General features: G+C 41.3%; 1 protein-coding gene across 13 annotated transcripts in view; it reads right to left on the reverse strand.

Moving 5' to 3' along the window:
* Positions 1-15,267, reverse strand: part of tjp1a (tight junction protein 1a) — a 123,393-nt gene that overhangs the window by 54,071 nt on the left and 54,055 nt on the right. Inside the window, exon 1 of one of the 13 annotated variants that reach the window (XM_086106401.1) lies at positions 6,253-6,681. The exons of the other annotated variants lie outside the window; for them this stretch is intronic. Coding sequence (XP_085962527.1) covers positions 6,253-6,276 — 24 coding nt within the window. The 5' untranslated portion in view covers positions 6,277-6,681. Of the gene's footprint in view, positions 1-6,252; positions 6,682-15,267 lie in introns of those variants that run through there. 13 annotated transcript variants of the gene reach the window in all.

The raw sequence follows: 15,267 nt of genomic DNA on the forward strand, positions 1-15,267 counted from the left end.
TGAGACTGCATACAAAAAACAGGCATGCTTATAAGAAAAAAAAGAATAGGAAAAACCTTTATTAGTCTCGCAATGGAGAAATTCCCAATTCACAGCAGCAAAGTTATGAAAGGAAGAAGTAGAACAACAAAATATAGGAGCTGCTGGAAAGGCAGCCACTCTCGCGGCGCCATTTTGAAGTAAAAATAACAAAAATAACAACACAACACATAGGACACAGACAGTCATGCAATCTTCACCACTTTTCTGCATACACTTTGTTGTCTGAAGCAGTTATAGATGAAAGAGGAGAGGACCAAAGTGTCCTTTCACCAGTGGGTCAGACGTCATGCTGAAAATGTGCACACGTCTGCTACAAGCTAAGTTTTGAAAGCAAACACGAAGCTGTAGCGTCCATTGACGAAAAGAGATTCGTTTTGGGGGTTTTTTTGTCTGCAGCTGATATTATAGCTTGACAAAGTCTGAAAGAGGAAATATGATTCAGACTTTTGGTACAAGCTGGCAGCCAGCAGGGCCACGCTTTCCTGCCATTGTCAAAGTGGAGAAACTCACAAAATAAGAAAAAATGACTGGCACTGATGCAACCAAACGATCATGCCAAGTCGTCAATGCACCCACATACATTCCTTGAAATACAGTTAAACGCTAACTAACCTAATGCAGTGCATGTCTCAAAAGTGGTCTACTGCCACTCTATCACAATTCACGAGCCAGAAGTAAATGTTCGGACATTGAAAGACGAAAGACAGCGCAAACGCATTTGATTCACAGATTGATTTCTCAAAGTGACAATGCATGATGATGTTGCCACGAAATTGAGTGAGGGCATGTCTGCATGCAGCCTTGGATGTCTGCTTTATATATCTCCATTGCCTTGGCGCTGTCTGCTAATCATGCGGTGACGTCTGAGCCGAGGTCACCGTCGTGTGAGGAAGATGGTGTAAGGCTCTCCAAGGGTTGGGGGAACAGAGGAAAGAAAAAAACAGGTCTCCCCTATATTAACATTTACTAGGTGATTTAAGTGTGTTGCGCCAAGGTAAATGTAGCGCTGGTGCAGGGGTGTTACACCATACTCCAGGGGTCGGGAACCTATGGCTCGCGAGCCAGGTGTGGCTTTTTTGATGATGGCAGCTGGCTCGCTGCTAAAACAAAATATTCTCGCGATCCATCGATTTTTCACAACGCATGTCCTGTTCAGGACTGCAGTTGGCGGCAGGAGCAATTTTAATTGGATGATACTGGCCTACGTTGGATGATACTGGGTAAACAGGTAAACGCCCCCTTTTGAGAATCAGCCCGCTCGGTCATTAGCTCAATGCTAATCCTTCGACAAATAAGATGGCGAAAAGAAAAAAAACATGACGAGTATGGTACACTTCAGGATGAATGGACCAAAGGATTCACCTTTGTGGAGAGAACAGGTTCTGCGGGGCGTCAATGCAATTGCAATGACAAAATATCATCGATGAAACGGTCGAATGTAAAGCGGCACTTAAGACGCGCGCCATGCTATGTTCGCATCAAAATACCCTGCGGGAGACAGCAGAAAGGAGTAGTGCAAGCTACTGAACAGGGTGCAAGCTAGCCAGCAGCAACTCCGCGTATGGACCCGGCAAACTGACTATAATTCCGCTAGCTTTGCTGGATGTTTTGCAATCGTGAGGAACGGAAAACCATTCACATTCATGGTGCGTATTATAACAACTTTTTTTTCAAAGAATACATTCAGAGGCTTATTATACTGACATTTTGTTGAATTCACTTTTAAAATGAAGTTTTATATATACACAGTCAAACCTCGGTTTTCGAACGTCTCTGTCCTCGACCAAATCGGTTTTCAACCAAAAATTGTGCGTTTTTTTATGCCTCGGATTACGACCGAAAATCGGTTCTCGACCAAACTGAGCGCACTTGAATGCGCCACTTGACTCTTCTCGCCTTCCTTCCACAAGGCTCATGTAGCGTTCCGTTGCGAGCAGACGTGTTAATTTTTATTTATTTTTTTAAAGAGCGTGGTTTCTGTTTTCGAACAGCCTTCTGGAACGGATTATGATCGAAAACCGAGGTATGACTGTATATATAATGGAAATACATTTCCAAATATTTTGCTTTCATGGCTCTCTTAGTCAAAAAGGTTCCTGACCCCTGCTATACACTGTCAGCAGGATGTTTTCCATAATTCTTTTTTCCATAATGACAGAAGGAGAAAATCTGAACAGCATAAATTTACCAATTACAATCAGCCAGCGTTTTAAAACCGGAAGTTGTACAACGAGCCAACATTCACCACAACGTCACTACCTTACAGTTGACAGAGCTGGTTTCGTCTAACTGGAACAACAGGACAAACTTGAATTTCTCCACCTCTAATAGACAAACACAGCACATTCCTCACTTGTCAAAGTGAGAAAAAAAATTCTACATACTGCAAGGTTCTACTGAACACACACACACACACACACACACACACACACACACACACACACACACACACACACACACACACACAGCTGTAATAAAAGGATTGACCCACTTGAAAATACACTCAATGGTTTGTTTACAAAACTGCATTTCCTTCAACTAATGAATTCTAAAATTGATACACTGTAGATACATTGTCAGACTCCCCTAAAAAAACTACATGTCAAGACAGCAGGACATTTACAAAGCAGTCGTTCTGCTGTCTGGAAAGACAAGAACTCACCCATTTGCACATGATTCAGATGCTAAATGCAAGACTCAGTAAAAATATCGCTGTGATTGGGCAGAATTAGGTCTGGGCGATATGGCTCAAAATTCACATCACGATATCAATCGCATCCCCTCACGTAAACTGTATATATCAGGATTAAGGTTAAGTATGGTACTTTTAATTAATAATAATTCAATAAAATATTCATTTATGGATAGTTCAATTATATAATCCATTAGAGAAGCTAAATAATTAACAATGATGAAAATAAATATTAATTAGGATAACATTTATCATGCGAATCTCAAGTTAGAGTTAAAAGTTAAACTCCGTGGTGCATAGCAGTGCAAACAAAAAAATAATGCAGTAGACAGTTTCAATTAAACACAGTACAACAGGCTTGCCATTTAGTTTTCTATAATTCATTCAAATTTCTGTCCATGGATTAATTAGCCTTTACTGATTCTGTTTTCAACCTTGAAAAAGACAGCAAGCGCGTTCAATTAGATTAATCAGATCTTAAAACGTCAAAATGAACACTGAGCACAAAAATAACAAATAACATTGCTGATAGACTGAATTGGACGATGGTTGTCTTCTCTGGCATGTAATTTTTCTATGGCATGTATCTACTTTAACTGCTGAAATAAAAACGATTTCTCCAATTATGGTTCTTATAGTTTAAATGTATATTACAATTCTGTACTATACTCCTCCTCTCAGCTGACGTATGCAATGACGTGATGTTCTGAAATGCGATGAGACTTCGGAGCGTGCGTCGAGCAAGAGAGGATATGCGAAATAATTGAGCGTGCATCACTTCCAAGAAAAATCACGTGACTTGACAAACAGGGCCTCGGTTTGTGTCGATGACGTCACAAGTTTCAACTTATCGTTGCTTCACAATAACATTTTGGCGTTTTTTGTTGTTTTTGTCTTTTGTTTTTTTGTGGACTGTTTTCAGCATTTTTGGCCACGACATTCGTCAAGAACAAGAATCTGTGCTTGGTCGTTGCGCCTTCTCGGCAGCACGCGTGTACCAGCACGGATTTTGATTGGGAGGAATGTCGGCACCATTTGACTGTCGTTGCTGGATAGTCCCAGGCACTTGTGTCTTGCGCCTATAATGGGCAGCATTTTCACAGCCCCGCTTTGTTCAGCGGAAAGGTCAGTGCTGATGGACAGTCTGTGGCTGGCTGTGCATGGCTTGAGGAGCCGAAGATGAGAAGAAAGGAGCGTCTGCGCAGAGCGCCGATGCATATGTAGAATTGGGAGTCGCAACTTGGAATTGAAGCGGATTTACATGGGACAGGAGAAGAGAGCCAGTCTCTTTTTCGTTAATGGATGCTAAAGCTTCTTGTTGCTTTCAGTTTAGCTTGTAGCAGACGGGTGCACATTTCAGCATGACGTCTTTGATCCACTGGTGAAAAGGACACGGATTCGCTGCTCCTTCATCTATAACTGCTTCAAACAACAAAGTGTATAAGATAAGATAAGAAAACCTTTATTAGTCTCGCAATGGAGAAATTCCCGATTCACAGCAGCAAAGTTATGAAAGGAAGAAGTAGAACAACAAAATATAGGAGCTGCTGGAAAGGCAGCCACTCACGCGGCGCCATTTTGAAGTCAAAATAACAAAAATAACACAACACAACACATAGGACACAGACAAGTCGTGCAATCTTCACCACTTTCTGCATACACTTTGTTGTCTGAAGCAGTTATATATGAAAGAGGAGAGGATCAAAGTGTCCTTTCACCAGTGGATCAGAGACGTCATGCTGAAAATGTGCACACGTCTGCTACAAGCTAAGTTTTGAAAGCAAACACTAAGCTGTAGCGTCCATTGATGCAGGAAAGTGGTTAAGATTGCACGATTGTCTGTGTCTTATGTGTTGTGTTGTGTTATTTTGTCATTTTATGTTAACTGTTCTTTTGATGGTGGCGCGGGCACCCGCAGCGGCTCCTCTTCTTGCATGTTGTCTTGAGAGGGAAGAAATTTCATCTGTAGTGTATGTTGGCATATTTGACAATAAGGTTGTACTTGACTCGACTTGACACATTTATATTCATAAACACTGTACTTACAAAAACTACTATCTTGCTATTTATGGACATCTTGTCACTGTTTTGCCCACATTTCTATTTAATTCTGTACATTTTACTGCTGTGTCTTCTTGACCACTTGGTGGCACCTTAAAGCAAATGAAGCACCATAACACTTTGAACCATGCGCAAACCAAGTTGCTGGAAAGTTTCAGGGCTTTATGAAGCTTCAGTTCGCCATTTTTTTTTTTGATTGGATACAACTTTATTGTCAAATAAAGAAATCACTATGGTCATGTTCCTTTCGGGTTCTCAGTGGCCAGTTTCTTATCCTCCGCTATCACACAGTTCCAGCTCGGCCTACGTGACAAATGTACTGTATCACAGATGCATTTACTTTGGTGTTTTGCGACCACATTTCAAGTAGTTTAGCAATTAGCAAGGCTTTGCTGTCTTTTTCCTTACTTACCAGTCACGCCTACTTTGTGGTCATGATGCTTACACAAGTGTAGCTTTTTCACTGCCATGGAGGCAATGATTAGTGATGTATGCTCTGTAGACACCGGATGCATTAACATCGCATGTTCAAAGAGAGCCATCGTCAACATGCACCGTTGTTGACGTTCGTTAGAAAATAAATAATCCCCATCTGGGGATTGACCAATAGTATACAGGTAGATTTGTGAAAAGATATGTTGCTAACCAATTTGAATATAAGAGGTTCACGCCCACCACTATGTATTATATAAATCTAGAAAATGCCCTTTGCTCTGAATAATGATTTGGCATGCCCTGATGTTTCTTAAGATAAAAACATCAGAGAGTTTATCAAAGAATTGCCTCAGGTCACAACAAATGACACATCAAAGGGGGCCTTCATTTCCCCATTTGAGATTAAAAACCTAGATTGTGGTTACACTTTGTAATTAATGACATTTTTAGGAATTAGGGAAACAAATGACTTTCTCATCCAGCCCACAAAAAATTATATAAAAGCTACATAATATAGTATTATGCGTAACCACCCGATATATCCTTATCATGCTTAACTTTAACTTTGAAACTAACAATCGAGTAGTGTACTGTATTCATAGTGTACTGTATTCAAAAGGATGCCCTGTCCCTGCTCTAATCCATTATGACGTCAGGGACACTTGCAATCAACAGGTTGTCTTCGGAGATGCCACATGGAAGGAGCATGGTCGTTGTATCAGCAAGCAGATGCAGTTTTATCAACCAGAACAAACAGCACACAGTCAAGATTTAGAGACGAGAGGAGCATGCCTGGTCACAAGATATGCTACTAAGTGTAGATTTCAAAATAACCTTGAGCTACAATACAAACACAACCACCATTGTGCCTTGTGTCACTTTTACAACCAACAAGCGAACTTTTACAGCCACGCTAGTAACAACGACGAATTCGGGCGAATACTTCTCAATCGTGCTAATTTTAGCAATTCGTATTGAAAGGACACAAACACTTGACCGTTTTTCCCCGAGCACGAACCCACCTTATTTGACGCTTTGGAGGACATTTTCCTCTCCTGTTGGGCTCCCAGAGTGACAGCTTAAACCGTGCCGCTGCCTTTGTTTTGATAGTCACTTGGCCGAATACAGTATTTCCCTCCAGTTGAAAAGTCGCCCAGCTGCCGCCACGCCGGGCTGCTGTGTTATTTCACTTTATCCAGGAAACATGTCACGGAAAGTCCAAAGTTCATTATCTTATCGTCGGCGCCTAAATTCTTAACGTCATTCCAGTCAGGTACCGAGACAGAAAACGCCGAAAAAACGCCTAAACAAATCACACACACGCAAAGACGTGACTGAGCTCAGTTTGTGTGGCTGTCTGGTAGCAAGTGTCCACCCCAGGATGAAAAGTTGGGAAGCGAAGGCATCACCACAACAGCGTACAGCAATGGCAGGCGGGGTGAGTAAACCTCTCCCTGCTCTTGGCACTATGAGCAACTGCCGTGTCTAGGCTGCACGGGACAAACCATTGCATAAACATAGGGGTGCTCGAAATAGGAAACAACAATGGCAGTGGCTGTGTCACAACAGAACACATAAATAATATACTATGTGCGTTTATACTGTAATAATATATATACTGTGATCTGTATTCATGCCTTGATTTGTTTTACTTTGTACATTTTTTAAGGATGTCGACAAAATTCCCACCCCTGTTGTCCCGTGGAATACATAGTCCGGGATACAATGAGGAGAAGCGACGCCGCTGTCCCTGCTGATGCTGCTGAATGCTCACTTTCTGTACGTAGTGATGCGAGTGTTACGTAGTTGTTCGACGAGGACCTTTGTATCTGAAGTCTGCAGGAAAAAATAATGTTACTCATTGTTCACCCCTATGAAAAGGACTATAAATACCATGGAAATAGCGTGTGTTTATTGCTGTAAATACAAAGTATGTGTTAGGTAATCTTTTGCATCTTTCGTAGTTATTTCTGGGGCAGCATGCCTTGTGTACTACAGGAACAACAAACTAATTCCTCACACAAAAAGAGAAAATTGGCGGGACTGTTTGTGGCAAAGTGATCTCACAGGAGACCACAAAAGCCATTCAGGTCAAGTTCCTATGACTTCCTAAACCTAACCCCACCCTCAGGATACAGCAAACGCAGCTTGCATTGTTTTACAATTTATTCATGTTCTCGCAAAAGGAAAGTTTCAATATAAAATCTGTGTGATAGTACATGACGATTACAATTACATATAATTTCCACCATTTACAGTATTAAAACATCGACACACCCTTGCTTTTCCCAAACAAATTGAGCAATCGCATTCTCGAAATCAAGCTTTTCTAATGATTATTTCCTCTGCCTTGCTTGCTCAACAGGATAGGGGAGGGCTCACTGTAGGTGGTCTCGAGGTTAATTCCCACCAGACGTAATCCTACAAGGCGAAAATACGACCAGTCAGAAGTAGCAGACTTGTCCTCGGGGTTAGCAGGCAAGAAAGACCAGGTCACACTAGGAGTAGGACAAACGCAGTTGAAGTACTTCAAAACCTGCTTGCACACTTATTCACCTCTACCCCGAAATAAACACATGCGAGTTTCCATCCACCCAAAATAGCACTCGATAAAACAAACCACACACCATTTTTAAACAACCAAAATACATACTAGTATTGATGCAAGTCGCTCGCTCCTTCTGAAGCTCTTCAAGCACCTGTCAGGATCAAGCAGTGCAGACAGCAGGATGTTTAACATGATTATCCAGGTAAATAAACTGTAATATATAAAATGTGACGTATAGATCCTTTAAAATTATAACAAAACAGAAGCCTTCCTCTGTCTGCTCTTTGCCTCTCACTCTAATCCACACCTGTGATTGTACCTCAGATGTTCTGACAGAGAGAGGAAAGACATTAATGACACTCCACTGGCATCAAAGTTATCTTTGTCTCATATGCTTGAAGCCCCGCTATTATCTCTGCCTCTGTGTGTGTATGTATCGTTGCATCTATTTCTCTCTCTGACATACACGCGCGCGCACACACACACACACACACACACACACACACAAACGCTTCACACAAAAAAGTGACAACCTGGGTAGGCTCAAAGCTCAGGTGTGCTCATGGAAGAGCAGGCACGTGCAAATCAGGCGCCCATGTAGGCCTACATTCAGTTGGAACACATCACAGGGTTCGCTGCCCGTTTTTGCACACACAAGCTGGGATGAAACGAAAAAGAAGCCTCAATGCAAACCAGTTGTTTTCAGCAAAAGTTGTGAGGTAGATGTTGTTTTATTATCTCCATCTGTCTTGAGTTTGGGGTCTGAGAGAGTGTGTGTGATCCCTCCATATGCCCTGTTGACTCAGGGCCATCCTGCAGGTCCAGCAGAAGGCTTTGTTTCTTCACTCTAATTGAAACCTTCTGCCGGCTGCAGGAGTTTTTTATTTTTTTATTTTTTTTTATCAATCTTTCGCAGTACTGCAGAATAGATCAACCGTGGTTATATATTCACAATGCATTCATTTTACCTATTTGTAATCAACATAAATACGAATGCACTCTTATGGTTACAAAAGGGTCGAAATTGCTTTGTGAGGACTCATAGTCGAATATCACTTCACTGCTAAGGTTTGTGACTGCAGATTAGTATCACATGGCAGGATTTGGAGGTTCCTCTCAAATTCACCTCTATCTTTCCGGGTCAATATTGTTGAGGCTTTGGTGGAAATCAAAACAGTGAACACAAACCAGGTTTTGTCTTCGACAGGCTCTAATTAACAGTTTAAAGCCCCAGAAATGGCCTGAGTCGATGGATTCAAACCCATACTTAACACAAATACACGTGATGGAATAATTAAACATTAAAAAAAAAATCTTACCAATCCTCTTTCTTATACGTCTCACAATACACTCCCTGCTTACATTAAACAGAGACTGTAGAAACACACTCATGACTTGTCACTGCTCCGTTATATAAGAAAGCGGCAAATCTGTCATGCACTACATGTTTATTTCTGACATTGGCAAAAGTGAGGAAGGTATTGCAGTTCACATATCTTTAAAACTTGCCATTTGTTTCCAGCTCCAAGGCACTCTTCATACCATATGTTCTTAATTCATCACAGCCTCATCTCATCTTCAAGTTGAGCTGTTTTTGCCACAAGTGTTTTGAAAGGCGCTTATAAATAAAATGTATTATTATGATTATTATATAAGTGTGCCTATAACATCACCCACAAACTGAGAAATTTCGATGCAGTCGTATTTGGACAATTGCAAACTTTTTATGTTTTCCCCTATTTGAAACAACTGAGCTCTTGTAGCAATACGATGCAAAACCCTGTGGTGCACAGGGACTCCGTTTTTCAGGTGCCTTTCCGTTGTTGTTTTGACTTAAACTCATTCCTGCTATCAGTTCAATAACTTTTGACCAACAGATTTACAGTAGCGCTAACAATGTTGATTCATTTGGATAACAGGGAAATGTGACCGTATAAATTAGAATAAACTTGTTTACACACATGGAATCATTATTATCATTAAAACTGTAACTCAAATTTAACAAAAACAAAAAACATCTGAACCACTCTGTGAGTGGACGCTCCGTGTATGTGAGTTTACCAGCAAATTCCAAATGGACATTTCATCCTTTTCCTCTCATTGTTGACCTATGTGCACACAATGGTAACCTAACGACAGATAACAATAAGTTACTCCCCCATTTTATTCATCCAAGTCAGTGCAAGGACGTGGTTGTGCCATTGTGTTTTCCAGATTGTAGTGCAAAGGCGGATGAATCAGATCACACATTACATACAATAACTGTATATACTGTAGCTTTCCCTTAGATTCCATTTCAATGAGTGCAAACAACATCTATGAGCCTTGCACAAACCAGATTGAAAACAACGATCCACCATCAGAAAAATAAGGCACACATTTTTTCTCCCACTTTTTTTTTAGTTTGACAATATGACAGAAAGTTTGCTAATGTAACACGGATGTGTTAAATAACTTGCACCGAGCTTCACTTACATGTGATTTTTATCATCAAATTACAACGAGGTGACCCAGGTAACAGGTGGGTGTATAAGAATGTCCCGTTGGCAAGCGATCGTTTGTTTTTGTTCCCCCTCAATGTTCCAGACTTCTGTCAGCATCAGCAATAAGTTTTCAGGTTGTACTCTACACACCTTGTGTTCTTTACAAACACATATGTATTGCAATTTTGCTCAATAGTAATACCTTTTCCAAACGTGTTTCAATGCACGCATTTAAATATGATAATAATAATTTAAAAATATATATAATAATACATTATCTGAACTACTTATCCTCACAATGGTCACAGGCGTGCTTGGGCCAATAGCTGAATTTGGGAAGTAGTACACCCTGAACTGGTTGCCAGCCAATTGCAGGTCTTGCATAGACAAACAACCATTCACATTCACACTCACACCTCGGGACAATCAAGATCAGGCATGTCCAGCTCCGGGCATGGAGGGCCACCATCCTGCCTGTTTTCCAGCTCTCCCGGCTGCAACACACCTGATTCAGATGATCAGCTCATCAGCCGGCTCTGAAGAAGCACGAGAACCATCCTGATTATTTGAATCAGGTGGGTTGCTCCTGGGTGAGCTGGAAAACAGGCAGGACAGCAGCCCTTTAGGACCTACTTTGGACATCCCATGACCTCGATTGTTCAATGAACCTACCATGCATGTTTTGGGATGTAGGAGGAAACCGGAGTCCCTGCAGAACAGGGTGAATATGCAAACTTTACAGGAAGGCTGGGGTCAGATCCACAACATTTCGACTGTGAAGCGGACATGCTAACCAGTCAACACCGTGCCACCACAATAAATACTAATATTACTACTACTACTACCACTACTACTACTACTACTAACATTATTCTAATAATAATGATAAAAATCCATATTGAATCCATCTTTTGGATCAAAGATCATATATTCTTAACACATTTAATTGTAATTTTGACCTAATCCGATCCTGACAGTCTTCTAACAAACACATCAACAGATGGGAGTGAAATCTTAACCTCCTTGAAGGTTTTAAAGTACTTAGTCACTAATCCTTTGCGATGACTTGCTGGAATATGCAAGCTTCAGGCATTGGTACATAACTGCTTTCCTTTGTTTTCTCCCAACCTCAGTCCCAAGGGTATCATCATGTCTTGCTTATTTTATAATATCCATCCATTTTCTGATCCGCTTATCCTCACAAGGGTCGCGGAGCATGCTGGAGCCTATCCCAGATGTCTTTGGACACTAGATGGGGGACACCCTGAACTGGTTGCCAGCCAATCACAGGGCACACATTGTGGAACAACCATCCACGCTCATGCTCACACCTTGGGCCAATTGAGAGTGGTCCATCAACCTGCCACACATGTTTTTGGAATGTAGGAGGAAACCAGAGTACACAGAGAAAACCCACACAGGCAAGGACAACATGCAAACTCCACACGGGAAGGCCGGAACCGGAATCGAACCCTGCAACTCTGCATTGTGAGGCCGACTGGTTTGCATCCATTTGGAGACTTTAGGTCAAATCGTTTTTTTTTCTTTTATTGGTAACACCGGCATTAATTGTTCCCAAATTACACTTTATTTCCTTCCACTTCTCAGACAAGTACCTCACATGTCATCTCGGACTGAGAGATTCTCTCCTCTCTCTTTACTATGATTTTGAAATTCAAAAAGAGATTGCTGCTACGATGTATGGCCAATTGGAGTCGTTTCTCAATGCAAATGAGGCTACAGACGTGCATAAGCATGTCAGTTTAGTAACATGTGGGATTATCAACACACGTGATTTACTCATGTGTGTACGATGGGTGTCCACACATTTGATAAATACAGATTTTTCTGTACTTACGCCCCCTCTAAATTTCAGTCATATGCAGAAATTTAGAGCCTGCTCTGTTGACTCTTTAATAAATAAGGCTGTAGAATTGCTCAGGCTCTATTCAGCCTAAAATGTCTGCAGATTCTACCCTGTTCACCCACTTCCTTGCTCATATAAGTGAAAACAAAATAAAACACTTTTGGCCAGTATTATATTGTACCCCATGCAGCTGTATCCAACTGCTACTGCACGACAGGTGGAAATGAATGATAAATTATCATTAATAATACCACCTGTCATTCAAACATTCAGGGATGACATTTATTTAATCGGGATTTCTACTAATGATATTGTATGCAAAATATTTAAGGTATTTGGGGTCAAAGTCAGATTACATTGCTTCATTATCAGTATGTGAGAACTTTGTATTTGTTCAATCTAACCATTCAGTTCCGATACCGCTTGTGTTGCTCCTGTTCAGGGTCGCGGGGAGTGGGAACATATCTGGGCTGACAGTGGGAAAACTGAAAACTGTACAATGATCACTGTGAACCACAGGGAACATCTAGAGACAAACAACCGTGAATACTCACAATCACACCCTCACTGAGGGGAAATCAAAACCACACTCCATGACAGGAGAAATTAGGCAGGTGAACCAATACATGATCAATAATTTGAATTTGTTTTAGTAAATGATCCATTTAAAACATGTACAGTGCCTTGAAAAATTATTGATACCCTTTCAACTTTTTCTTTGAGGTTTTTTTTTGGACCTTGCAATCACAAACTTGAGTGTATTTTGTTGAGATTTTATGTGATCTACCAACAAAAGCAGTGCTTTATTGTGAAGTGGAATAATAATGATAAGCAGTTTTCAAAATTTGAAGAGACTATAAATCTGAAATGTGTAGTGTATTTGTATTCAGCCCCGTGTACTCAGATATGCCAAAATTCAATCCCGAGCAATCAACTGTCTTTAGAAGTCACCTCGTGGGTTATTCTCCCATTCATACTTAAGTTTTTTGTGGGGTTTTTTTGGCTTGCGCACTTTAAACGTACGGCAATTCTCCCATCCAGACCGCTGACACACACCCCATGCGTAACTTGGAAATTTGGATCAGGTGGTCCTAAATTTTGGGTCATGGAGTTTTCACGAGATGTAAATTGCATCTATTTGGAAAATATTATAATGTGGAATTAACTTGCATAGTAGATCTGGAACTTATCCTGATCGTGACCATTGATGTGTGCACAGCTCTTAATCATGCTGCGGGGATGCTTTTCTTCAGCAAAGATGGGGAAGCCGGTCAGAGTTGATAAGAAGATGAATGGGGCTAAATACATGGCAATGCTAGAATAAACATTTGTTGGGTGTTGCAAATGATTTGGGATTGGAGGGGGAATTCATGTCCCAGCAAGACAATTACCCTAAACATAAAGTCAGCAAAATTCATGTTTACTGATGCTCTCCATTGAAACTTTGAGCTTGAACTTTATTTGCAAAAGAAGAATGGGTAGTAAAAATAACCAGTGTCTAGATGGGCAAAGCTGGTAGAGACCCCAGAAGACTAGCAGATGTAATTGTAGAGAATAGTAGCTCTATAAAGTCTTGATGCAGTGGGGCTGAAAACAAATGCATACCACATTTTTCAGATTTGTGTTGTCCTAAAATTTTTAAAACTATGTCATTTTTCGGTGACCCGGTAGTTAGTGTGTTGACCTCACAGCACAGGGGTCGTGGGTTTGGCCTTCCTGTGTGGAGTTTGCATGTTCTCCCCATGCCTGGGTGGGTTTTCTCCGGGTACTCCGGTTTCTTCCCACATTTCAAAAAGATGCATGGCAGACTGAATGAATACTCAAATTTGTCCCTAGGTGTGAATGTTAGCGTGGATGGTTGTTCATCTATGTGTGCCCTGCGATTGGCTGGCAAGCAGTTCAGGGTGTCCCCCGCCTAGTGCCCGAAGACATCTGGGATAAGCTCCAGCACCCCCTTGTGAGGATAAGTGGATCAGAAAATGGATGGATGGACATTCTAAAATAAGCAAGACATGATGATACCCTTGGGACTGAGGTTGGTAGAAAACAAAGGAAAGCAGTCATGTACCAATGCCTGAAGCTTGCATATTCCAGCAAGTCATCTCAAAGGATTATTCTATTCTGTTCTATTGCTTAATGCTTGCTTGATCGTCTCGGGTCTTGGTAGTTAATTTAGTGCTTAAATGTCTGACCATGAAAACAAAAACAACAATATTTGACCACTTATATTTACAAAGTCATTGGTTAAAGCATAATCAGAATTGTAACTCTTCAAAAGTCATGGAGTTTGTGTGTGCTAAAATGTTCACATCAAGTCCGTTAGTGTGATGAAACGCCTGATAAAAAGGCAATAAATTAGAGTGCTACTAATTCTCACATAAATTGAGAGGCTGCTCAACAGTCGCAGCTCAAGTTAGTCAGTGTTGACGGCAAACAGCAGCACTGAGGTGCCATTTGACAGAAACTATAAGTGGCATGTAATTGAATTTCACGGAAGAGCAAAGATTTAAAAGTCTAATGCAGGGAGCAACTACAGATGTAGATTCTGCCATGCACTGTTAACATAAATCTATGAGTACAGATTGAAACCTGAAATTCACAGTTCCACTTTCATAATGAGCTGACAAGTCTTAGGGTTTACCAAATGAAATATTAAATGGGGAGAGGAATCTGCGACAACCAGCAAACAAAAACAATTATATATGATCCACCCACCCAGCCATTATCCAACATTATCCAAACCGCTTATGCTCAGGAGGGACGCGGGCATGCTGGAGCCTATCCCAGCAGTCTTTGGAAGTGGGTGGGGTATACCTTGAACTGGTTGCCAGCCAATCGCAGGGCACACATAGACAAACAACCATCCACATTCACAATAACACTATGGGACAAATTAGAGTGTTCACTCAACCTACCATGCATGGTTTTGGAATGCGGGAGGACACCGGAGTACCTGGAGAAAACCTACACGGGCAGAACATGCAAACTCCACACAGGAAAGCCTGAGCTGGGATCGAACCCACGACCTCTGCACTGTGAGATCAACGCTCTGATCACTCGACCGCTGGGCCTCTCACTCTCTCTCTCTCTCTTTCTCTCTCTCTCTCGCCTATCATGGGTCATCCCCGGGGCCTCGTAC

Source organism: Hippocampus guttulatus, chromosome 3 (genome assembly GCF_054856545.1).
Source record: "Hippocampus guttulatus isolate MCC_2025c chromosome 3, RoL_Hgut_1.0, whole genome shotgun sequence".
Taxonomy (NCBI): Eukaryota; Metazoa; Chordata; class Actinopteri; order Syngnathiformes; family Syngnathidae; genus Hippocampus; species Hippocampus guttulatus.